The sequence below is a fragment of the Taudactylus pleione genome, unplaced genomic scaffold (genome assembly GCF_031769625.1).
Source record: "Taudactylus pleione unplaced genomic scaffold, aTauple2 ptg000007l, whole genome shotgun sequence".
Lineage (NCBI taxonomy): Eukaryota > Metazoa > Chordata > Amphibia > Anura > Myobatrachidae > Taudactylus > Taudactylus pleione.
Genome location: NW_028284410.1, coordinates 21,830,660 through 21,858,454, shown reverse-complemented (window position 1 = coordinate 21,858,454; position 27,795 = coordinate 21,830,660). Strand labels below are relative to the sequence as shown.

General features: G+C 41.7%; 1 protein-coding gene across 3 annotated transcripts in view; it reads right to left on the bottom strand.

Annotated features, from left to right (window-relative positions):
- NIPAL3 (NIPA like domain containing 3) overlaps positions 1–27,795 on the bottom strand; it is a 30,772-nt gene that overhangs the window by 2,566 nt on the left and 411 nt on the right. For 2 of the 3 annotated variants that reach the window (XM_088462530.1, XM_088462531.1), the window contains exons 2-11: positions 23,143–23,378; positions 15,052–15,120; positions 13,190–13,361; positions 11,978–12,037; positions 10,614–10,759; positions 9,679–9,775; positions 7,238–7,373; positions 4,929–5,017; positions 4,328–4,391; positions 610–704 (exon numbers count right to left, since the gene is read on the bottom strand). In XM_088462530.1, coding sequence (XP_088318656.1) covers positions 610–704; positions 4,328–4,391; positions 4,929–5,017; positions 7,238–7,373; positions 9,679–9,775; positions 10,614–10,759; positions 11,978–12,037; positions 13,190–13,361; positions 15,052–15,120; positions 23,143–23,232 — 1,018 coding nt within the window. In that variant the 5' untranslated portion in view covers positions 23,233–23,378. The remainder of the gene's footprint in view (positions 1–609; positions 705–4,327; positions 4,392–4,928; positions 5,018–7,237; positions 7,374–9,678; positions 9,776–10,613; positions 10,760–11,977; positions 12,038–13,189; positions 13,362–15,051; positions 15,121–23,142; positions 23,379–27,795) is intronic. The other variant, XM_088462532.1, reaches the window with a different exon arrangement.

Sequence of the window (27,795 nt, the reverse complement as noted above, 5' to 3'; positions counted from 1 at the left end):
TCTGGGAGCAACAACAGCTCTTACAGGTGAAGATGTATCAAACTTTGGAGAGAGATAAAGTGGACAGAGATAAAGTGCAAAACAATCAGCTTCTGTAATTTTTCCACCGCTTGGTGCCTATCACTAACCCCCCCATCACTGGCCTAACCTGCATACTTACCTTTGGGATGCCAGTATCTTGATCCCTACGGGATACCGGCGTCGGCATTCTGTCAGGCGTTGAGATTCTGGTGTCTGTATCCTGACGTCGTGCATCTTGACCGGATCCCGTCTGATGCACAAAGCGAGGTCCATCAAAAAATGGTTTGAAGAGTTTGGTGTGGTAGTAATTGACTGGCCTACACAGAACTCTGACCTCAACCCCATTGAACACTAAAACTAATTGGAACACTTACTGTGAGCCAGGTTATTATCACCTAATATCAGTGCCCAACCTCATTATTGCTCTTGTAGCTAAATGGATGAGGGCTCCTGCAACCATGTTCTGAAATCTAGGGAAAACCTTCCCAGAAGAGCAGAGGCTCAAATGGAGGACCAACTACATATTAATGCCCATGCTTTTGGGATAAAAATTTAACAAGCACACATGTATGTTACGGAGTGTTTTACCTGGCATGGAATTAATGGCAACATAGGGTTCAAACGCTTTAGTCTTCTTTCTATTTCTGGTAATAAGGAAAACACCCAAGAAGGCAATAAGGCACCTTGAAAGAGATAAAAAAAAAAAAAAAATGAATGAACAGAGTACTGCATTTTGAGTTGTTAGTGAGTATAGTTCTGTACCTAAACAATTAAACAAGTCATTTTCATACAGTAAGTACTTCTTGCAAGGTAGGTATGATTGGAATGGTTATATCTTCACTTTACTAAGCTGTTTAAAAATAAAGAAAAATATAACAATATCATCCCAGACTGAAAGGTTCAAAAAGCCAAACCCATCCTTGCTGCTTGTGTACATTGTCAAACTAAATGAGATTTAGGCCCGGGAGATACTGGACACTCCTCTAGTCCTTCAGTACAGAGAAAAAGAAAAAGTTCATTAAACTGTCTCATTTTGTGATGTATTTTATGCTAGCAAAGGCAAAAATAGTGCTTCTGGCTATATGTCTACCCAAAGCTTTGGGTGGGTTAAAGGATACAGAATAAAACCCCCCCAAAAGATGAGAGTACAAAATACTACTGTAATACTGTGCTAATGTATATTGGGGATTCTAATGACATGATGTGAATCAGGTGTGTCTAGCTACAAGTTTGTGACTTTAAACTATATATTAAAAACAATACTATTGTCGCATACCAAATTCATTTAGCCTTTTTTCAGAAGGTGATTAGTATTCCTACTAACACTGATATGTACAGTATGTATATATGTCTCCCTACCTTAAAAGTATAGCCTAATAAAAGTTATGTATTAACCTAATCAGTCCTTAAGAAGGGATCGATATGAAAAACTGCCGGACGCTTGTCCGGTGGTTCGAATCCTGACGCTGGAAGACCGGCAGTGAAGATCCTGACAGGCAAGTATTTCCACTATTCACTAACCTAACCACCCACCCTAACCCTCCCTTAGGGGTGCCTAACCCCCCTGTAAGAGCCTAACCCTAACCCCCCCTTCCCTGCAGCCTAAACCTAAAGTCTCCCAGGGGGGTGCCTAACCCTAACCCCCCTTCCCCTAGCCTATCCCTAACCTTCCCAGGGGGCGCCTAACCCTAAGTCCCCCCCCCCGGAGCCCCTAACCTAATTTCAATTTGTATAAAACAACAAAGATAACAGCGCTCAAATAGTAAAACAGACATGAAATATTTAATAGCTAATAAAATAGCATATATGTACATTCAATGCATAAAATTAAACATATTAAAAAGCAATCATCCACCAATTATGAGTCTCATCCGCAAATGCTCAGAGGCATATTTGTATTCCAATAGTGGTAAAGTAATTGTGCTGTTATTAGTAGTCCAGACCAAATAATTACCAAGTCCAGTGTCCAATTGTAAGATGGGGTGGAGGTGGATGGGGTGGAGAATAGGCTGCCTATTCTCCACCACTCGTCTGGGGCACTCTTAATTACATATAGTGTATCGATGAAAAATAATTAAAACATAACCTTTATTAGTTAAATACCACTAAAATAAAGCAGGGATATAAATAAGACTCAAAATATTATGACCAAATGGTGAGTCTACCCTGTAGTAAATAAAAACTATATAGCGGTTGTATGCACACTATCTGCTACCTGGATTTAAATCGCATGAGTGTCCAACAATAGGCGATAATATTGATAAGCACTCAAAAACTGGAACTAAAATAACAGTGATAACAATGGCGATTGCCCTTCCAAAATGGTGTTGTGGCCGTGAAACCTTCGGTTTATATGTTCCCCTTATACTTATAATTTTTTACTTTCCCCGGATAAAGGTATTTCTCTTTCAAAGGGCAGCGACTTTCCCGACGGCACATCCAGTCCTTGCGCTGCACATGCAACAAGGACAGCCTAACACCTATTCGGGTCAGTGTCCTCCCCTCTACTAATCTTTCTACCAGCATTGCCCAAGATCCCTCTCTCACCTAGCGATGACCCTAGACAGCAAAAAGGTGAGCAGGACACTGGATGCTGTATTATACTCCGAATTACTATCCTATCTCTCCGTTGGGGGTAATGGTATGATATAGGATTTCAATGTGATTATACTATATCCGAGTACTTCGGACTATATCTGTGCATGATATGCATTTCTGCTATACAATTAAGATCAATAGGATCTACCTGATACATTATATGTGTGGCTATTAACAGATGTGATATACATCGCTTCTCCTGCTTTTCTTCAAACAACCAGTGTCATTATTGCTAACATATGTTTTAGGAAACTGATGTACAGTGAATATGCTATATGATTGATATCTTTATACCAGTACTGATATCACTGACATTGATTTCCACTGTTAAAGCTAACAAGCTAGCATACTATCTTTATGTCCTACATGCTTGGGATCCTTTTCAGGCATATTCATGCATAAAAAAGATCAATTACACTGAAATGGATAAAATTAAGATATGCAGTAATGTTATGTGGGAACTATAATGCATCAGAAAGTTTCTGATTGTATCTGCAAGAGGTTATACCTTTATTATTCAGTCCAGGTTTTCAGGATTCACCCGTTTCATTGTTTGTGAAGACATAACTGTAGTGATATATGCTTGTGAACTATTTGTAGTTTTGACATATAAGGATTATGTACATCTTCACTACACAGTCTTTGGAGATTTAGTGATCTACGTATAAGGGGAACATATAAACCTAAGGTTTCACTGCCACAACACCATTTTGGAAGGGCAATTGCCATTGTTATCACTGTTATTTTAGTTCCAATTTTTGAGTGCTTATCAATATTATCACCTATTGTTGGACACTCATGTGATTTAAATCCAGGTAGCAGATAGTGTGCATACAACCGCTATTTAGTTTTTATTTACTACAGGGTAGACTCACCATTTGGTCATAATATTTTGAGTCTTATTTATATCCCTGCTTTCTTTTAGTGGTATTTAACTAATAAAGGTTATGTTTTAATTATTTTTCATCAATACACTATATGTAATTAAGAGTGCCCCAGACAAGGGAATTCTTTTCTAGCTCTAACCTAGACATTTTTTTGTATTTAGAGTATGTTATATACTTTCCCATGGGAGCACCACCAACACATCAGAATACCTGAAATTAAAGGTTTATCACTATAATTGTTGGTATTTAATCAATCAATTAATATATACCAGTGCGAGATTCTCTTCTCTTTTTTTGTAGTTGGTATTCTCCACCACTGTTCTCAACCAAAGAAGTGCTATCCATATGGTATCCAGTGTGCTCTCTACTGTACCAGCGTACTGCCATACCTTTGTCCAGGGGACCGGATCTATGCAAAAGCCTGCCAGCATTGCTAATTAGGACCCCATCTTACAATTGGACACTGGACTTGGTAATTATTTGGTCTGGACTACTAATAACAGCACAATTACTTTACCACTATTGGAATACAAATATGCCTCTGAGCATTTACGGATGAGACTCATAATTGGTGGATGATTGCTTTTTAATATGTTGTTTTGATTTTATGCATTGAATGTACATATATGCTATTTATTACCTATTACATATCCTTTTTTACTATTTGAGCGCTGTTATCTTGTTGTTTTATGGGTTTTCTATTTTGAGGACTGACTACCCTCTTATATACAGCTGCTCTTTTTTATTACATGGAATTCACTCCTAATTAGCGCTCTATCAGTAATTTACTGTTTGTTTGTAATTTAAATTTTTATACTTACCCCAAAGCAAACATACACAGATGCAGAACATCTTCGTTGCGGAAGTCAATGTAAAATACTGCACCTAAGATGATAAAATAATACCATAAAGAGTAAAAAGAAAGCTTATGAAGATGGAATTATACACATCCTATTCCCAGACTGCATGCAATATAATACAAAGGGGCAGATTCAAGTCCATGCGAGCTGATGTCAGCAGCTAGCTTTGGGAATATGTCTACCAGTTACGGTAGGCAGATTATGTTTACAGCTCCACAGGCGGTTAACGTGTGGAAGTCACTAGGACCTGTTCCGGCGACTTCTGCGCATAATTGAATCTGCCCCAAAGTGTAAATGAATACTTATTTTTTTGGTATATTTTAAAAAATCCCATAAATCCCAGTAAACAATATTTCTGCCATTGATAACACTAACATTTTGTATACGTAACTTGCAGATTACAGGATCATCAAATAGGAGGTCTCCAAGGCCTATCCCTGCTTTATATATAGTGTCCTGGCTTACATACATGCGAATAGTGGCATGATCTTTAGAGTATTTAATATGCAGAGTACATTACAACTCTATCATACTACAATATACTCACCCACTGTAAGCTTACCTGCAGAAATAGAAAGTGTGGTAGAAAGGCAATAATTAACACTTGCAAGTAGGGCAGAATCATAAAGTTGAGATGCCTGGCTCAGAAATCTGCAAGAGAGAATTTGACAGACTTATATAGCCAGGTATGAAAGTATATCATGCCGGCGCTGGAGGTATCAATAGACATATAAGGGAACTTTGCTTGTAATTTCTCAAAGTATTTGGGTATCGATCTGTATATGGTTGGCTACATATCCATCTTGCCACCCTCTTTCAATCTTCCTAGCTGTGAGGTGCTCCAGGAGAAAACAGGGAATTAGCCAAATGTGTATAAATAAATATCAGTTTTTTCTTAAGCATAGATAGACAATGGTGCTAAATAACGGTGAATAATGTGAGACACTGTTAAAAATGTATAAAGAGATCCCATGCTCCCAAGTTCAGGCGTGAACCACAGACATTTTGACTTATGACCACCTGGAAACAATGGACTCCAATGAGTGAGAAGGCATATAATATTTATTAAGGTTTTAAAAAGCAATGCAGCACCACCTAGTGGGGATTTGTAGTATATGTAATATGGTACATCTGTTACCTCAATTACAGCCGACAAGTCATCTAACAAAAGAGAACTTGAAGCAACTAGGTCAGTGACTGAAGCATCACTTATAATTCTGATGAGATTAATACCACCAAGTTTAGTATTCCATCGAAATTTGATACAAAAAGGAAATTATATTCTTACAAGAACTTCAAAACAGTCATCCTCCTGCTAAAAGTTCAGTCACACATTGCACACCTACTGACAGAGCTAGTCACTGAGGAATCTTATAGAGCCTTGTGAAGAAGTCAGGTGAGGATAGATCACAATTTTCCAACTAAACCAATAACCTAATCTTTAATTTATTTCAGATTTAGATTTAAATAATAATGTGTAAAAATGCTAAATTATGCAAGATTAAGAGCAGCAGAGATGTTTATGATCTCAGATCAAAAACAGATTCTGGCTGCCCAAACTGAAATTAATGGCTGCATAGATCAAACTACTTATATGTAGTGTAACACAACCGATATATGTTTTTACACCTCCCATTATATACTGAGAGCTGCCACTACAGGCGACACCCAGAGATTTTTGTTTTGTGACTGGCTATGGCACGTTTTTCCCTGCTAAATTCCATCGTGTGTGCTTGGTAACAACTCAGAAATGCGGCCTAATTCTAATCATTATGGATGTCGCCTCATACACTATTGACGCAGTTGCGCCAAACAGACCTTCTCGGCACTCTGCTTGCTATGGGCGTCTTTTTCGCTACAATGTGCATCTGAATCGCAATGTGGTGCGATTTTTCCATGCCAAGTTTCATTGCGCTTCATCTGCGACTTTGTACATATTTAAACACAAATTGCTCTGTGGTTAAAGTCGCAGCTCAGCATCTCTGGTACAGATGGAGTGGCGTTTGCTGTGTCTGCGATACGAATAAGAGACGCAAAATTAAAGACTCGGTACTGAGGCTAGGTATATGAGGACACATGGTAATTCAAAGTGTTCCATAAACTAGAAATAGCACATATGCTTGAAAGCATCTGAAAAATATAGAAAACATATTTTTATTAGAGCTGTCCTTTTAGTAGGCAACATATGTGTTCAGCCTAATATGAAGGAGGTAAAAGTTCATATTCAGTCTCCAACTGCATGGGGGGAAACAGTGGTGGTTAACCTGCCAGTGAAAGCTTGATGGGAAAACAACGTTGGAAAAGTGGTGGGCTTCACACTGGTAAGCCTGGTACACACTATTTGGTTTCTCGGACGATATGCCAGATTCCGACAGATTGGAACGATATATCATCTAAATCGTGTAGTGTGTACCTAATATGTCAGCTGTTGCGCAGTCCCGTGGGGTCTTCGGCTGCATAGTCAGGTTGTCCCTACATGACAATGCGGCCGATGATCACATGATGGTTGGAAACCGGATAGTCTAATGTGTTCCAGCCGCCCGATGTGGCGGGGGGGAGGGGGTTGGGGTCGCCCGGTGTATCTCTGGGTACACATATCCTGTAGTGTGTACCCCCAGCTTAGTCCAGGACTAAGTTTCTGCTGTGTTTTTATGCTTTGGTTTGCTTGTCACTTGCATGGGAAGTTGCATACATATTTTGACCAAACAAGCCAAGCTTATACCCCAAAATGACCAGAATTTCTGTAGAAGATAATTGCTGGGGCCAAATGGTTTACCCTAGGAAACAGAGGTCCCAGCATCACATTACTAATTACAAGGATAAAATAAACATGTCAAAAAACAATTTTATAAATGTGAGATAAGTACTTACGATGCTTGTGCAATGGCAGTAGCCACCATACATACAAACATGATGTAAAATATGGGATATCCCAGTTGCATGGTGCCTTGTATGGAGACAATGATCATACCAGCTAAGGCTTTTACAGTGATAACTGTTGTTGAGCCTAGAATAAAAAATATTTTTGTGATCAAATCTGTTTATATCCGTAAGGTACAGGCGCTTCCAGCGTTTCATTGTGAGTAATGCCAAGTAACTGCTCGGATGTTTATAGTGCGAATAGTTTGTGTTTGCCTTTATACTCAGTTTAGGTACAGACTGTTACATGACCTCCTGAATCTCAAAAGACAAAACCAGCCCCAGGCAGTGGCCTTCAAAAGGTAAAGTAACACCTTTCTTTCATTGTATTTTGGACAGGTAGTTTTTTGTGTGGTTGGTCTGCTTTGTCTTACTTCTAGTTAAACTTACTTTCTCTTTCTCCATCATAACATGTTATTGAGAAATTCAGGGAAAAGTGTAGTAAAGTAAATTGTGCTGACCTGTCATCCTTAGGCTCAAGTATGTAGTAGGTGACAGGTTTGCGCTTCTATTTGTCCACATATTTACATTACATTGACCATAAATAATTTGATTTGGTGCTGGACCACCAACCTGAGGCACCCCTGCAAGTGTCCCAAGGCACCCCAGGGTGCCACGGCGCGCAGTTTGGGAACCACTGCTCTAGGTTCATTTAGATCAAAATGAGTCTGATGTAGAGTTGAATGCAGTCAATTTTGCATACATAATTTGTCACCATGCACATGCCGCGAGAAACTGAACATACACAACCAAGGAGGATGCAGAACTTCCTGGAAGTCGGTCACATTTAAGCTTGCAGAAGGTGCGTAAGAGGTAAAAGGATAACTGCAATTTATACAAACGCGTTATTACAGATGTGTGCACCAGATAAAGAGCTAATGCAAGTAAGGTGCTATGGGCCGGTACACCGTACCCTTTATCACATTTCTGCTGGCACCAATAGCTATGCCGATTAGAGGGTCACAACGATCGACAGCAAGACAGACCCAGTGTCATGCCCCCAGGGTGACTATAAATGGGCAGGTGTGTGGACATGCCCCCCCGTGAGGCGTGGCTACGCCCATTTTTCATGCACAAACCACTAAAAGTTAAAACTACTTGCACCACTGATGAGGGCCGCTATGAAGCTAAGCATTTGAATGTGGTAGTCAGGTCACAGAGTTGCGTACAATTCTGCATATAGGAGAGTATATGCATTTAGTTATATGCACATAATGCGGTACAAAGTACAGCCAATCTCTGTATCTAGTCTGCCGTTCTGCTAAGGCCCCTGATCGTACAAAAAAAAAAAAATGGTTTGACACGGATCATGCATACCTCTAATAAAACAAAAACCCAGCAATACTACATCTGCGTGAATCTGTGACTAAGGGGAAGATTAGTATGGGGAACAAGAAAAACTATTTTTTTTCCCTTAGCCACAGAGATAAGGACGAGTGGGACTCATCTTGCTCATCAAAAAAAGCGAGTCCCATTCATCCTCAGCGCAAGAGCGCTTCTTTTAAGTATTAAACATACCAGAGCACTACAGGAAATTACTACCAGTATGAAAACGGCATCTATTCTCCAGCTGCTCTGCTATGTGTGCTTTCTCCCACAGCCAGCCATCAGATGGGCATTAGAAAGCTGCATCCGATGGCTGGCAACCATCTAATTCCCGCCTTACCTGTCCCCGTGCGTCCGGCTGCAGTCTGAGCTCTCCCACGGGGCCTGGCTAGCACAGACCTCGGAGGCCCGCTGAGATCCCCAGATCAGTACTGGCGTTGCGGCAGCGCAGACGTCCTATGGACAGTTTGCCGCTGCGCGCTCTGAAGATAGTCCAAAAAACGAATAAGACCATAAAATAAATAGCTTTGGTAAGCAGCCCCCCTGCGTTAACAGTGACTCGACTCCGGCCGGGCACCAACTAAAACTGGGGTGCCTCTGGCTCGGGGGCGGGGTACAGAGAGGATGGACCAATGCATCATGGGAGTTGAAAGCTTTAATTGCATTGTGCCAGGGATCCAGATCCATCACCTACACCCCAAGGTCTCCCTGTGGAGGCTATGGACCCTGAAGAAGAAAAAGTACTTCCATCGAATTGGAAACATCGATGGTTGCTAACAATCGGCTTCCGATGTCCATCCCTAGGTTTTACCAAGATGCACAGTTACTTGCTCTTTCTTACTCTATTCCCAAACCTGAATCAGGCCCTTAGTGAGTAGTGACTGTCTGGGCTGAAAAATTTGCAATACAATCATCAACAATTCAAATATCAGTACGTACTTAGCAAGACACACATGCATATGTAAATGGCCACATTCTTTTTTATTAGTGTCATTTGTAACATAGGTATATATTATATGCTAAAAATAAAGACGGAGTAGTAGAATAAAAGCAGTGGCAACAGTTACCTAACAAAGCAACCAGCAGTAATATGATGATCATGTAATTTGCGTTCTTCTGTTTGTAGTAATAGAGCAGGAAACAAAAGGCCAGGATTTCTATAAGCTAAAATAAAAAGATAAATTAGAGATCCAAAACTAGGTGAACATCACTGAAAAAGGTAGAATATACTATTGTATTACAGAAAATGTAGCAAGTGACTCTGCAGTATCATTTTAGCATGCATTGACCATATGAACCTTGTTTCAGATATAAATGCAATATGAATGTTGCTCAACTCTGTTGAAGTTGGGAGGATGCTAGGATGCGGTGATGGGGCTTAGCATTACCATGACTGTGTTTAGAATAATGAATGCAACAATTAATTTATGGTGTGGCAAATACGGGTGGGCAGCTATCCTGTACTCAGTTCTTTAGCGTCGGAGTGGACAAGTGATTTTTATTATGTGACATTTAGGGAAATATGACTGTATAGCTGACATGCCAGCAGGGATGCACTTCTATCAATTGGAAAATATCTTTTACATTAGTTTATGATGACTGGTCACATTATTCATTATTTTAGCTATGTTGACATTATGACTGTCTACATTTAACTGTCAACATTTTATCCTGTCTATATATTGTCTACATTATGTCTGTCTCCATATTGATTGATTGATTGCTGACATATAGGCCATGTCAACATTTTGATTGTCGACATAATGTACCTGTCGACATTATGGTGTCTATATTATGATTATCTATATTTTGAATGTCTAAATAATATACCACACCTGTATGGGCCTATAAAGTGATTGACAATTGTGTTATATCATAGTTCCATATAATTGACTACAGTAGACCCCAAGCTTAAATCTGGCTGTAGATTAGATTTGTGTTTGTAAGCCAGTTACGTTCCGTGCTGATCATTGTGAAGACAGGTAATAGCTATGGGACCTACCATGTACAGCAAAACAGGCCAGCTGACTAAATGTTGGACGATATTCTCTCCAGTCATCTTCTCGTGACTATTAGGTCCAAATGTTATCAGCAAATATGTGCCAATGATCGCCAACCCGCAGCCTAAAAAGGACAAGATATAACGTCCTTCGGGAGGATGGAGAGAGAACACACACACATACATATCAGAGGAGATCTGGTTAGTTGAAAATGTGTAAGTAAATCATATAATGAGTAGGTTGTGGTAAAGTGATTGAAAATGATTTTTGTTCAAAATAGATAAATAAATTTGGATTAGTAGAATGAGAAAAAAACCTGAAGATTCCTGAAAAAAAAATCAAATGGCATTGTACAAGCCCGCACTCCCAAGATGTTTAAATAAAACAAACACAGAGTGAACAGGGCAAAAAGAAAAAAAAAAGAAATTTTTTTTTTTTAAAAGTAATAAACATAAAATAAAAGTATGCAAAAAAATAAATAAAATAAATCGCTAGATGTGGCAGGCCCTGTGTGTATATCTCATGCGAGTCAAACATCTCTAATTTAGGGCCTGATTCATTACCGAACGCAACTGCGATTACGCACGTATTCGTCCGACTGTTGCGTTCTGCACATGCATCGCAGTGCCCAAACCGGCCACTGCGATCAGAGTGACTATGCAGACCCATCACAGAGTGATTGACAGGAAGTGCAGTTTGTGGGAGATGACGGGGGGGTGGTTGGCAAAACGAAGGAGTGCCAGGGCTTTTGAACGCCGTTACATGGGCGTGCATAAATTATCCACTGCGATGCCGTATGAGGCTTGAGGACTCATAGCGTGCGATTAAGTTAGCAATTCCTGAGTAAGGTCAGAGCTTGTGCAAATGTGCGTGAGGCTACGATGGTACTCGATAGTATGTGAGCAAGACTGCAAAACCATCGGTACTATCACAGTGAGACTGCATGCGTAATCGCTATTGCAACCCAGAGGTAGGCAAACTAAGCCAATACAATATTTCAGTGGTTCTCAAACTCGGTCCTAAGGACCCCACACAGGTCATGTTTTCCAGGTCACCCAGCAGGTGCACAGGTGTATACATTACTCACTGACACATTTTAATATATACACAGGTGAAGCTAATTATTTCACTTGTGATTCTGTGAGACCTAGAATATATGCACCATTTGGGGTCCTGATGACAGAGTTTGAGAACCTGTGCAATAGTTTATATGTTAGACAATTGTGATCCTTAATGAAAGATATTTTCCAAAAAGTATGGCTGCGAATACATTGTGCTTTTTATACTTTTGACAATTGCAAAGGTGATTAATGAAAAATACATATAGGATGAATAAATGTTATTTATGCAGAAATGTTGTACTCACTCAGGAATTCCTGGGGTTTCCATTTTTCTTTAATAAATATAATGCCTATGATTGAGCTAGCTGAGAAGGAAAAAAAAACATCACATTAAAAACATTATTTTTACATAGATATTATGGGGGAGATGTACTAAGCTCTGGAAAGTGATCATTTGGAAATTGATGAACTACCAGCCACTCAGCTCCTAACTGCCATGGTACAGGCTGGGTTGGACAAATTACAGTTAGGAGCTGATTGGTTGGTACTTTATCACTTTTCAGAGCTTAGTACATCTGCCCCTATGTGCCAGGTTCTTTGGTAAAGTAGTAGGCATTTTTGTTTTCTTCAAAATATAAAAAAGGGGTAGGAAGCACATGTGTGAATATCGCCCTAGGTTGAAGGATGCCTGACAAAACAAAAAAAACAGAACACATAATAGCTCTAGGAACATTGATGAGCCACACTCAAATTGGTCCAGGAACAAAATGCACTGACAGGTCAAACTGTGGTGCAGATGCACCACAATTTTCCAATCTGCTGATCGGTGGACATCGATAATCAGCGATCTATTAGAAGTTCTGCTTGTCATAACTGTCCGATTTGCCGATCCTTATCATTGTGGTTGGGATCGGCAAATCATGGAAATCCAATATGTTGGATATTCCTGATGCCCCAACCCTGGCTTCTGGGAATCAGGGAATTGCAACAATCCATCACTGATGTATGAGTGCCATTAGACACTAATAGAACTTTATTACATCTAGGATTATTGTTACACAAGCTTTTTTTTAAAAAGCCTATGGCTATATGAAGATGAGATTGTAATAGGAAAAAGTTACAGAACAAACAATTAAGCACAGATCTATTACGACAGGGGCAAAAATAAGCCCAACAGTTCAGAGCTTCAAAGATGCTCAATAACAGAGCTAGAACATGCCATCGTTTAATTCAAAATGAATGTAAACAGAAGTTCCCATTAAAGCATGCACATTTATTGTCTTAAAAGGGGAAAGAACACGTCTGGTTTGAAGGATGTCAGACAAAACATCAACTCTGAAAGAATAAGCAGACATTAAAAATGTGCACACATAGCAGTAGAGACCAATTTGTATATCAGATCAAAAAAGGTTTTCTGCTCTATTCTTCAGGAACCAGCAGTACCATAAGACTAATCAAACATATTAGTAGAGACAACAAAACGAAATACAAGGAAGTCTTTTCACTATTTTACTCACCTATGAGAGAGACAGCACTGAGGGGAACAATAAGAGACAGAGGAGCAAAGGCATAAGATGAAAACCCTGCTATCTCTCCCAATATCATCAGAAAGAGACCAAGCCACCACGTCTTCGTCTTGAAGTATGAACGAGGGTCTTTGGAGCCAGCCAACCGTACATGGCTGTATTTCTAATAACAGAAAATGTGGTTAGTTCTAACTTGTGCTGTCATGCCATCTAGAAGGGAATAAAGGATAGGGTGGTCTTTCAGAAATAACATTGATTAACATAAAAACTTGGTCTTTCAATTGTGTGTCATATGTAGTAAGAAATTCTATCTATCTACGCACAAAATATGTCAGAGCTGCAGGAAGATGATCAAGATTGTTGGAATAACATTGCCTTGCACAGATATTATGCATCTAAATTCTACAAGGAAATATTAGGCTTTTGTTTTTATAAAGCAAAATCCAAAGTCATGGTGCTATCAACAATCAGAGCCAATTCTTCTGTACTATTGCCAGTGATCGCACTTAAGTGTGTTCTTTGTGCTATAGGACAAGAGGACCAGTTTTGAAAGCCAATGGGATCTGGCTGTGAGCCCTGCAGCCAATGGGATCTGGCTGTGAGCCCTGCAGCCAATGGGATCTGGCTGTGAGCCCTGCAGCCAATAGCATTTTTGCAGGGATTCCCTGTGTTTTCAATTAGAGAAGAAAGGAAAAATAAGTGTTAAGGTGCGTACACACTGGGCGATAAAGTGGACGACTGAACGATAACGATATCGTTATCGTTCAGTCGTCCACTTTATCGTCCATTTTTAAGCTCAAAAAGATGAACGATAACGTCGACGCGCGTTCCCGCGGGTCGTTCGTCATCATCGTTCATCGGGCTGACATGCAGGCCAACCTGACGATCTCGTCAGGTTGCTGCATGTCAGGGAATGGGGGAGAGAGCCCGGCGCTGAACGATATCGTTAATGATATCGTTCAGCGGCTGTGCTCAATGTCATAAACGACATTGAGCACAGCCTGCCGGGGACACACTACACGATATCGCTCAGGGAGCATATCGTCTAGTGTGTATGCACCTTTAGACTGATGGATTTACTTCTTGCAACAATAAAAGGTAATTTTATAGCTGGATAACACAGGGTTCCACCACAGCTAGAGGTCAATCGTTCAACGTTCATTACTTGGTATATGCAAAAAGAAGTACACTATACTTTTGTGTTGACATAACCATGAGGTGGTGCTGTTATATTGTAGTATCTTAATGAAATATTATGTTACTATATACTGTATTAAAAACTGGATCTAAAAATGTAACTAATATAAATGCAACTAACTTCAGCCTAGATCTGTTAGTATGGCCAAGTATAGGAAGCATGATCTACATCTATTATGCTATACAGGAACTTGGTAAAGCGTGGTAAAGCGTGCAAGAGGCCTTCTCTAACTTGCTGAGTACACAGAGTGGGTGTATGCTGTGAAGTGCTCACGGCTTTAGATGCCTTCAGGGGTTACATGCGTTACAGAATATGAATGCTTTGTTGAAGATTCCCTTGCTTCAGCAACTAAAGTTACACGTTACCCTGTCACATTACAGAAAACTAGGTAGATCACTGTTAGTCTGCTGTTTCTTCATTCACACACGTGCTTTTTCTTACATATCTGTTCACTTTCCTAGACATTTTGTAAAACCAATATGTACTAAAAAATAAAAAAATTAAAAAATGCCCCTCTATTACCCCAGATAGTAGTAGAAGTGGAGTTCCTGAGCCAGACACTGGTATAGCAGCCCACTACACAGTGTGTACAAAGCATTGTCCTGTTAGTCAGTCTCTCGTTCCATCTGTTATTTATAATTTCTAATTTTCTTACCTGTAGGTTTAGTGCAATACTGATAAGAAGATGTCCAAATATGGCCAGCAGAGATCCAATAAGATTCTCCTGAAAAAATAAATGGAGCCATGTTTGTTTATGACTGCTTCCCTCTTCACAGTTTGCCTAATTGTTTGCTTGACCCTAGAAGAGCAGCAGGTCTATACATGTAAAATACTTCAAATGAAATAAGAAATGGTACTATAGATAAACTGAATACTAAAACATAAAAAGCAAAAAAAAAAAAAAAAACAACACATTTTTCTGAGCTTGCACAAGAGAATTGTGTACATCTCTGTGAAAGTAGAATCCTGGAGAATCATTTGAAGGTTACGGTAATGCAGATTGCATTAGTAGCATGACAACATGGCAGATTCAACATCACGCTGCCCCTCTTCTAATTCACAAACTTGTGAACATCGAAAATGTGACTACTAGAGATGTGCAGGCTTAGGCCCTGATTCAGAGCCGCTCGTAAGCGGCCGCTCGTTCGTTCTGACCGATGTTCGCACATCTGCGCATGCGTACGGATTTTAATACGCATGCGCGAACCAGTCAGTGAGGCCGAAAATCGTTTGTTCGCTAAATAGCGAATGCCTGCTATTTTGAGTGACAGAAGGAGGCGTATGTGGGTGGTAACAGGGAAAGGTGCTTGAAAACAGGGGTGTGGAATTCGAACACAGGCGTGCTTAAAGGTCAAAACGGGCGTTTTAAGGGAGTGCATAATTAATACAGCAGCGTCATTGACCACGTCACTTGTTTTATTTTTTACTCAGAACTGCTCGCAAAATAGCGGTTGAAAAAACCAGCCACAAGAATAACGAGTAGTTCATACGCTGTTCGATGTACTCGATTAATCTAATAAATAGCGGACATGACGTATGGTGCGAGCGGCAAGGGGGCGTATTTTTAAAAATTACAACCGCTCGTTCAGACTTAGAGATGTGAACAGACCGCAATTAGCGAACGGTTCATTTGAATAGCCACCCCTTGTTTTAGAACGAACGACCGCAAATAGCGAGCGGCTCTGAATGAGGGCCTTAGTTCAGATTTTCCTGCCAAATTCTGATCTCTCCTGCCAAATTTCAGCTCTCAGAAAAAGGCAAAAAGTCATCTTTCATGAACTTTTGTCCATGAAAGATGTCTGTCCGTCCGAAATTTGGTGGGAAAGATCAGAATTTGGTGGGAAAAATCAACCGAGCCTGCACATCTGTAGTGGCTACATTTCATTTAACAGTGAGATTAATAAATGGCTAAAATGGGTTGTACACTCGTGACTACAGTTTTTATATAGTTAGAAAAACCATGCAATAGCTACTGTAATTCACTCCAAATGAATTTACCATGAATTAAGTGCAAAATACAGACCAAGAGAAAATTTGCTGAAGTTATAATGAATAAATATTGCAATAAATATTCTCATGCAATAATTACAAAGAGTGGTGCCTATTACAGCAGCATCTTTTAACATTAGCTAAGCACGGTAAACCCTCATGGTATAGATGCAATGTATTTCAACTTCTCCTCACAACAGTGTATCTTGGAGAGAAAACATTCCAGAAGCTTTATGTGCTTCTATAAAAAGGCAATGGGTCACTTGGAAATATATTATGTTGTTCATCACTGAACTGTAGGGCTTATTACTGGAATATCAATAATTTGACTCATGCACAAAACCGAACTTGTACAGGTTGGTACATGGCTTCTGGTCTTTTCAGTGTAAAGGTCACAATTTTACTCACATGGAAGCATTTAGCAGCGAGTACTTTGTACTGTGTGTCACTGGGCTAGATTCACATAGATGTTACAACACAGCATGTGAGTGCCTCACAACATATCAGCCACTACATAAAATATTGGCAAATTGTACAAAGAACAAGGGAACAATACAGAAATAGAACAATAGGCAGCAACAAAATAATTTATTGTGTGTGTGTGTATATATATATATATATATATATATATATATACACACACACACACACACACACACACACACATATATATATACATATATACATACATACACACACACAGTTAGGTTAGGGGGTCCCTCTCCTGGGTAGAGGACTCCTTCCTTACACACACACAGCAGCAGGGAAGCAGCACACCAGTCTGGATGCAAGTACAAGCTGGTCGGCGCCAGTCTTTATTGTACAATGACAGAAATATAAAGAAAACAAATATAAATCCTAGCCCTGTCGGGGCACTAACTTCACAGGTAGTTCCCTCACTACCAGAACCTGGCAGGGCCTAATGCCCTCGCCAGCAACAAAGCACAACACAGTACTCACAAATGGGTTTTTCAAGTGTCTCTGAGCAAACTTCCTGCCTGCTCTCCCAGGTGAGACAATCAGCCCTATCCAAACTAGGCTTATATTGGCCACTCTCAGGTGGAAACCCTAACAAGCCTGTTACCAGGCTGCGAGAACCAAAACCTGGAGTGGCCGTGGGTGGAGCCCTCCCTCTCCTCTCACCCACAACCCCCAGGTCCCAAACCGGCTTTTCAAAAAGCTGAAACTCAAGCCTGCTACACTGCAGACTTTCTCCTGGGGGTTTTAAACACATAGGACAGGAATCTGGGATAAATGTCCCTGTCACAGACCACTTTACCAGTGATCCTATCACAATACATACATACACACACACACACACACACACACACTCTGTCAATTTTCCATTTGTTTTTCATATGTTTCTGTATTTTCACAAATAAGAAATAAAAAAGGTAGGGAGGCTGGGAAGGGGATGCGTAGCAACCAGTGGCAGCACCAATAGGTTGAAGTGGGGTGAAGGGGGATCGGCAGGGTCTGGGGATAGCTTGCAAATGCAAGGCAATTTGGTGGCCATATTTCATGATGTTTGGTATCAAGATTGTTTTTGTACTCCATGAAAGCCACATATTTTGTGCAAGAATGGTATTTCCATTGTTTAGTTATTGTAGATTTAACATTGTTACAGATGAGGACAAGTAGTTTGTCCTGGCGTTTGCTGATATTTTTCAACAGGGCTATTGATAGGTCCATAGGCAAATATGCAAATAATACCTACAGTACGCTCAATCGTGAACCATACAAACTTTCAGAATGGTTGCAGTACAGGACACGTCCATCACGTATGGAAAAAAATGGCATCCTCCCCACATAGAGCCGTATTCAATTTGATTCGCACCCGCGATACTTTTTCGACTCCCGGACTTTCCGCCTACTTCGCACGCGGAAAAGTATTGCACGCGTGCCCGCTCTACCCAGTATTCAATTTGAAAGTAGGTGAAAACGGGACCCGGCAACACTGAAACAAGCGGAAAGTCCTGTCAGATTTGGGGAAATCAGCCTGACACCCCCCCAAAAGATGCTCTGACATGGGGGTTCCCTATGGTTACCCCCGATTTGGCTTGCTGAAGGGATTTGATGTTTTTTAACGGCCTCAATAGCTGCTAAATAGCATTTTTGTATAAGTGGTGAAGAATAGTATTCGGGAGGTTTTTTTGCAGAGAATAACTTATCCCAGCAAATTTGGGGTACTTGTATATGGGGGCCAGGATATTTTAAAGTTGCTAAAGTTAAGTTTAAAAAAAAAATCTTGAAAAATCCACCTGCCGCAAGCACCTGCAATGAAATAAAACACATGGGGCATACTTGGGGACCCCCCGGGAGTCTAGTTCGCTAGTTTTTAACTTTGTCCCCCACCATTTATTTTTTTTTCGCCCCCCAAATGGAAAGTGATTTTCTGGGGTGTTCCGATTCCGGCTTTTCGCTCCAAATTGAATACAGGCCTTAGGGCCTGATTCAGAGCCGGACGCTATTTGCGCTCGCTCATTCAGAAAAAGGGGCTGGCTATTTAAATTAAGCACTCGCTCTTTGCGGTCTGTTGACGCCTCTTTTGTCTGAGCGAGCGAGCGAACGAAACATGCGCTCGCTATTTTGTAAAGACGCCCCCTGGCCGCTCGCATCCTACAACATCTCCGCTATTAGATTAATCGAGTACATCGAAAGGCGTCTGGACTGCTAGCAGTGCTTGTGGTAGGATTTTCCTACCGCAATCATGCGAACAGTTCAGGCTAAGAGACAACCAAGTGACGTGGCCGATGACGCTGCTTTGTTAATTATGCACACCCTTAAAACGCCCGTTTTGACCGTTTGGCACGCCTGCGTTCGGATCACCACTCCCCGTTTTCAAGCACCTTCCCCTGTTACCACCCACAAACGCCTCATCCTGTCACTCAAATTAGCAGGCACTCGCTATTTTGCGAGCGCTCGATTTCCGACCGCACTGACTGGTTGGCGCATGCGCATTATGACCCATACGCATGCGCAGTTGTGCGAACATCGCTCGGAGCGAACGAGCGGCTCTGAATCAGGCCCTTAGTCTCCAAAAAGAGACACTGTGGGGAACATAGCATGAAGTTTGACCGACACTAAGCACCAACAGAAGTATACATTAAAACAGGTTTCCTAATGGCTACACTTAGAGGCCTTAGCAAGATAGCATCTAATGGCGTCCCATCCTTCATACAGAAGGTCACTTTCAGGTACAGAGGGTAATGCTGCCCATCCACTAGACGAGCTGAAAACGACTGCACGATTACGACATTGTAATCGTGCAGTCGTTTGTCTGTCTGTGATGAGATGCACTGAACGAGCAGTCGTTCAGTGCAGGCTCAATCGATCATCTTCAAACATGCTCAACCTGACGTTATCGTCAGGTTGAGCAGCATGTTTGCACGATGATGGATGTCGGAAATGGCCAGCAGGTGCGCGCATCGCTGGTTGTTTCTGACATAAATGTGCACGATGCATGCACGATTTGCAAGCGATTGCACGATAACGACGTTGTTATTGTGCAATCGCTTGCAAATATCGCCTAGTGGATGGGCAGCTTCAGATCCCATGCCTGGATGTTGCCCTCTATACCGGAGAGTGACCGAACGCTGAAGAGGGATTCCTATTATCCTGGTATCACAACTGAGATGATTCGGAATGTGTTCCAACTCAGATTAACACAAACTGTTGCTTGCACAACCACCGTAGGACATCGGAGCGTGAGAATTGTCCAACGCTTGTATATCATGCCGACGGAGTGAGTTTTTATTTGATTTTATTTTTAATGTGCTAATTTATATCACAGTGTGCACTATATATTTTTATTATTTTTTATGGTCTATCTGAAAATGTAATCATGAAACACTTACGGACAATTAAGAAGCCCCAGAACCATCTCTTTCTTTACTGTATCTGTTATGAGGAGAAAGGTTTTTACTGTTCTTGGCTTGGATTGTCATCCCTATGATAACTACTGGTGTAAGTCATCACTACATTGCCACAATTCCTACTTGGTCAGGGTCAAGCAAAGACGGCAGAACTCCAACTTATTAGCCAAAATCTTAGTGAACAGTTTAATATCCATATTCAGTATGGAGGGAGACTGTAGTTAAAAGTCGGGGTGAAATTTTACGCCATACAAAACCTTGTTAAACAACTGGACCAGTGAGGGTCAGGTGTTGGGCAAAAGTCTTATATTATGCCATTGGGTACCCATCGGGACCCAGAGCTTGACTGTTTTTGAGATTTAAGTGTTAGGTTACATATTGATACCCACACTGAGCAGACGGGACAAGGCCTCATCAACTCTAGGTAGGGAGCAGGAGTGGGTACATCCATATCAGTGGGGTAACCAAATTCTACAAATCAGTATAGAATTGTGTAAAGACATTGTTGTATGACCCTAAGCATATAAACAAAGATCAAGTTTTAACTTTAATAAAATAAAATAAATAGCTTGTGAGGCCATTTTGAAGGTTCCATTCAATCATAAGAGATTGCAGGTCCACCCTCTACTGAGACAGTTGGGCAGCACATTTCACGAGTGGGTACGTTAGCATTAGCATTAGTGGCAGTTAGGGATGCTGGACCTGCAATTTCTTATGCCGGGAAGTGTATTGCAAGATTTCCCCTTGGACAATCGCCTTATGGGCTTCTCAAGGGAGCCTGTATATTTAAATTGTCTTAGTGATAATTATTGTTTATTGTAGGCATGTTATGCATATAAAACACTTGGGGGTATTCAATTCGCTGCAGGGTTTACCCCGCAGCTAATTGCCATGCCGAAGCAATTCAATTAGCGGGGATTACCCCAACCTCGGAATAAACCTCGCAGCTCTAGTCCGCAGAAAAACCTCAATCAGATTTGCGTGCAGGGAAAAACCCATGGATTCCGCACAATCAGTGGGTTTCCGCGCCTGAATCACAATTTTTCTGTGCGAGAAAAAGGATATTCCGTTGAATAGCATTTCCCCGCGTGGCAGGGATTTTTGCTGGTACTTAGTTGCGGGGGAAACCCCACGGCTCATTGGGTTTTGTGCTTTATTAAGAATGTAAAACCCATGTACACAATGGGAGGGGGATTTCAAAATTGGGACGTGTAGTCATGCATCATAAATGAGAAATCCATAGTATGATAGAGTTCTCTCTAGCTCCGGCAGCAGGCAGGGCGCCGGAGCTAGAGAGGGCAACCATGTGCGCCCGCCGAAGGCACGTCCGAAAAGGGGGCGTGGTCATGAAAAGGGGGCGTGTCTATAAGACGCGTCCCCTTTCCGTCATACTTGGGGGCGTGCCCGGCACTTACGGACACGCAGGGCAGCCCCCAAGCGCTGCAGAAAGGGAGAATAGATGCCGGGCGCATGCGCCCGGCGTCTATTCTCCGGCGGTGACCGGTCACCGCACATTTTTCCACCCGCGGGTGAAGACGGCACCCGCAGGCTGTGAGGGCAGGGCGCTTTTTGCTCTCCTCCTGGAGGGCAGGGTGCTTTTTGCCCTCCAGAAGGAGGGCAGGGCGCCGCTCCCCGCTAAAACATCCTAGCGGGAACGCTAGTATGAGCACCTCCCAAGGCAGCTTCCAACCACCACAGCCTAGGACATGGCCCACAACATACCATATTCACTCACTCAGGTAGAATTCTATTTTATTCCCTTATTTCCTCTTTGGCGACAGTGTTGATTTGCTCTCTGTGATCATCTTGATTAAAGACTATTGGAGGATTCTCTCTCACATTATAGAAACTGTCACACTCTAGAATTTGAGGATTTCGGTCCTAGTAATAGCCCACTTTCTTCATTTTTCAACATATATTTTGAGACATTTCCATAGACTGCACTCTAATGCTACTACTGTAATACAGTGACTTGAGCGGAATTAAGTGGCAGTAGGAAAATGTAAGCAAATGGAATTTGATAGTATTACCAGCTGCAGTACATGACGTGGAAGTATGGCATACCACCGTATACAAGGCAACTTCTACCACTGACCAATGCACTGCTGTTATACCAATGAAGAAAGCTACATCAGTCACTGGAAACCAAACTGCATCCAATATGCCTAAAGACAAGGTTTACTTTTCAGCGCCTCCCAATGCTTCCATGTTACAACATATGAAAAAAAGTCTGTCTCTCTTACCATTATTAAAGTGCTACGAATTATGGTAAACAATGATAATACAGATTGAGTCTCCCATATCCACAATGCTTGGGACCAATGGTATTTTGGAATAGCTGTATACTATATTGAAATGTCTTAGGAATAGGGCCCAAATCTAAACACAGAATGCATTTATGATTCATATACACCTTCTACACACAGCCTGAAAGTAATTTTATACAATATTTTCAATAACTGTGTGGTTCAAACAAGTTTGTGTACATACATGAAATTAATCTGTTTCATATACACATTATAAACAAAGCCTATAGGTCATTTACTTTATTTTTAATAATTTTGTGCCTTAAACAAAGTTTGTGTACATTGAACCATCAAAAAGAAAAGGTTTCACTATCTCAGTCATGCTGAAAATATTCTGTATTTCGGAATATTTGGATATGGGAGACTCAACCTGTATAATGAGATTACAAATTAAAACTCTGTCCACATAGATGGAGAGCTAGCCAGGAATCCCCTTACCCATCAGTTAATCATGGCATCAACAATTTATGTACGAAAATAAATTCTTCATAAGGTTAAGTTAGATTGTGGTTTGATTGAAGAAATACATGGATACATAGACAATTAGGCAAAACATTTGCTCTAAGGTAATGTTACCTTGTATGAAAAGTAATGATCAGCAGGTGTTTCTACAGTGGTGGATACAAGTTTATCTATCACAATGGCAGGGACAACCGTTTTCTCCATTGTCTTTTTCAGTATGAGTCCTTTTTACTGTATCTTTAATTCCAATCGCAAAACATATATTCCAGCCCTCATACAAGGAAAACACTCCTGACTTTTCATCATAAATTCTTCTTCATATGAGTAGTGACCTAAAAAGGCATCTTCTCCTAGCAGATAAACAGTAATTCAATACATTAATATAAGTTTACATTAATATCAACTTACAAAAAAAAACTCATTATGTTGTGGTTATTATAGCTAAAAGTACATATAAAGTTATCTAGCATATTAATTAAAGCAGAGACTGTTTACTGGTAAACTTTAGGCAAAAACATTTTTTTATTAAGTTCAGGGCTACTGCTCAAGAAAGAAGTGAGCAATGCTTTTAATGACATCATCACCATTACATTTACTGTCAAAGTATTACTCGGATGTTCAGGGCCGAAACACAAAAAGACAAGGCCCCAACGCACATTTGAGAAAGGTGCCAGCAAATCTGCGTTTCTCATTATCTGTGGGGCCCAGAGCATACATAGAGCCCTATCTGTATGGGTTTCCAGTGTGTATGTGGTCAGAGAATTCCAGTTCTTTTGTGGGAACTTGACTTGCCTAATCTGAACAAACCAATTTGGAATACACACGACTGACTGGCGGTCGGGGTGCCGATGGTCAGAAGCCAGACAGCGGCATCCCGATGTTCAGGATCCCAACAGGGGCTGGTTACGTAGTCTAACCCTAGTGTTCACTCTAGCTCCGGCGGCAGGCAGGGTGCTGGAGCTAGAGAGGGCAACTTTGTGTGCGCGCACGCCCGAAAGAGGGGCGTTGCCATGAAAAGACGCGTCCCCTTTTCGTCATACTTGGGGGCGTGCCCGGCACTTACAGACACGCCGGGCAGCCCCCAAGCGCTGCAGTGAGAATAGATGCCGGGCGCATGCGCCCGTCGTCTATTCTCTGGCGGTGACCGGGTGGGCAGGGTGCCGCGCCCCGCTAAAACAGCTTAGCGGGAACGCTATAACCCTCCCCTGATGGTGCCTAACCCTAACCTCCCCTTCCCGCACCCTACAACGAACCCTCCCCGGGTGGTGCCTAACCCTAACCTCCCCGCAGCCTAACACACCCCGGGAGGTCCTTAAACCTAACCACTCCATCCCCGGCCTAACCCTAACCCGCATACTTACCAACGGGGCGGCAGCGGCATTCTGACTGGCGTCAGGATTCCAGCGTTGGTATATTGATGTCCAGTATCCCGTCTGCCTCCCACTAATTTCATCCATCCCATCTCACTAGGCAATGGAAACCTGTGTGCCGCTGTAGATACCGCCATATTGAGGTACAAATGGTCCTTAAAATTTCTTTACCATAGAAGGGGGAAGCTTTGCACCCACCCCTACTTTAGAATGCAACAGTTACTGTATCTATATTTGTATATATTTAAATACAGATGCGACAAAAATACTACTCCTAACTACCTAGGACACGATAAGTGAATTTTTATGTGGCACAGATGTGAGTAAGCAGCAGAGCTTGTAGATCGTGCCAGGCTTCTCGCACTATTTGGCACAATAAGGATAGGTGTAGGAGGATACATCTGTACATGGCTATATTTTATGAGAATAGCAACTTGCTTTCTTTACGTCTTACCATCGCAAAGATCCATCCAAAAGGACATTCAATATTCAGTAACTGATATACATATATTCGATCCTGCTATTAGCCATTATCATAGCACTATAGTTTTAAAGCTAGTTTATGCTTCTTAATGGCATCATTTCGTTAAATCTCCATTTTATCAGTGACCTTCTCTCACATTTGAACAATTGTAAACACCACACTGTACAGTACTTCTAATGACTATATAATACATCATTGTGAAGGTGTACACTATTCCTACAATCAGTAGAGATACATATGTAACCCTGGTCTCTGGGTTATGGTAAGGTTATCAATTAGTGCCTCCACCCAAGCTGAATTTATTGATATTTCTTAGAAAGGCTTGCTTGGGTAAACTGATAAACTAATCTGTTCCTATTATGCACAGTGTACTGGTATATTACTGAGATTATCTAGTACTATTCCTTATATGATCACAAATATACAATATTACACTTTATTACTTATACCAACTTCTTTTTTCACTGGTCCGGTCAGCGCTGGTTCCCTATCGGCACTTCACCTGGTAACAGGGCCGGCCCGAGCCTTATTTTTTTGGTAAGCGCAGATAGATTTCGGCGCCCCATGGTGGACTTTGTGTGTACCGAAGTCACAAGCCCGAAAAAGGAAAGGGCATGGTCTTGTGGGTATGGCTTAACCACGAGACATACATTTAAGGTCTTAAACTTGGGACACAACGTGCGCCGTCCGCAAAGGGGGCGTGGCCTTACTTCACACCACTGTTGTCACTCTGTGGGTGTGCCCAGCACTCTTGGAGATTATGGGCTCCCCCCAGAAATTCTCCCCGCACCGTGTAAATGCCTGTGTGCATGCACTTCTGGGTTAAGTGCCTGGAGCGATTTAATTATTCCTCATGGTTAGCCACAAAAAATAGCTGTAGATCTCGCGATAAGTGGCATGAGGTATTCCAGTACTGCCCTTAGTATGCCCACAACTAGATTAATATTACTCAACATAAATGTTTAATTTATAGGCAGATAAATATATATACATATGTTTTTATAAACTCCCAATAGCTTTATTTTCTCACTAAATATGTTAATGCTGGTCTTTAAAAAGATATAGCAATGTGCGTGTCTGTGTAAATATATTATATACACATACATACACGTTAGTATATCTTTTTAAAGACAAGCATTAACATATTTAGTGGAAAAAAAAGCTATTGGGAGTGTGTGTGTGTGTGTGTGTGTGTGTGTGTGTGTGTATATATATATATACACACACACACACACACACACAAACACACTTGGGAGTTTAAAATATATATATATTTACTATCCTTTGCAAAAGCATTAAACTGTGTAATGAAACCTAAACACTTTATATAGTGCACCCCCCCTTCTCCTTCCCCCCTCCCCCAAGGCTGCAATGTCCTCCAGGATCTAAGGCAGTGATAGGCAGCCTGATAGGCGAGTGCGCTCACTTTGACTTCTACTGTATGTGGGCGTCCTAGGAGGAGCGTCAGTGTACAGCTCCTCATCACTGGCACAGCAGCAGGAGAGCGGGTGGCCGGCGCCACCGTGACGTCACCACGCCACGTTGCGCAGCCAGAGGAGGCGGAGCTGCAGAGTTAAAAAGAAGCCATAGTCCTCCCGGTCATGACGGTCAGTAAATCTAATCCTGACCAAGCGGACAATAATTAGTGGTATTTGTGGATCGGCAGTCTGGCTAATGGGTGGTCCAATGCACATCTGGACCTCCCATTAGTTTTGCTACAGACAGTAGAGAGATTAACCCAGGGTTCATCATCTCTCTACACCACTTCAGTGGCCGTGCCGGGAACAGAACTGCGGCCCGGCAGTTCACAGCGCCCTCTGCCCGCTGGCGCACTACGTGCATGCGTAGTCACCGTAACGGGTGGGCCGGCCTGCCTGGTAAATAAACTCACATAGGTATATTTTCTTATTCATATTCTAAACAAGTGTAGGTAGATTGCATAACATTACATAAGGGTCATACATTACAATACATTTAAGTACATACACTTTCCTTAGAAAGACACTAGCAGGTGCAGGCTATAATCTTATAAGCCACCCTATAACACCGGTATGCAGTCGGGAAGCCGGCGGACGTAATCCCGACAGCCGGCTTCCTGACTGCTTTATCCCGCCGAGGGTTAAATGACAGGCGACTAAATCTAGACGCCTACCATTTTACTGACCTGGGAGACCGGCATCCCTATCAAAGTGATGAACCACAGGGGGGAGGGGGGTTTGGTTTAGGCACTTAGAGGGGGGATTATGGTTAGGCATTGGGAGGATGGTTAGGGTAAAAGGGGGTATCCACTAGACGATAAAGTTGAACGATTACGATAAAATCGTTCGATAATCGTTCGCACATCGTTTGATAATTTGGTCTTTTAGACATCTATCATCGTGCAAACATGCTGGTCAACCTGCCGATATCGTCAGGCTCAGCAGGTTTCCAGATGATGGAACGTCTGCTCGTTCAGTGCAGGCACATCAAACGACTGCACGATTACAATGTCGTAATCGTGCATTCGTTTTCAGATCTTGTAGTGGATGCCCCCCATTAGGCACCCCTAAGGAGGGTTGGGGGGGGGGGTTAGGTTAGTAAATACTTACCTAGGGACGATCGGGATTTTCACCCATGTCGGGTGTCCGGCGGTAAATCATACCGCTTCCATAACACCTGCACCTAGTAATTGGTCCTTATAGAGAAAAGTCCGAGTCCCTATAACTCCAGGCTGTGTTAAAAATACTGCAGTTGACGTCCTCTCCTTTCTTGAAGTTTAACTGTTTAGCTGCCGTCCTGTGCACTGTGCTGTCTGTTCCTAATTCCTCTCCTGTTATCTCCTTTTCCTAGCGGAGAGCGTTGTCCCCTGGCTCCTTCCTAAACACTACTCTGTGTTGAAGCTTATGGGGTTAAAACCCCATCACACTTTAGCTA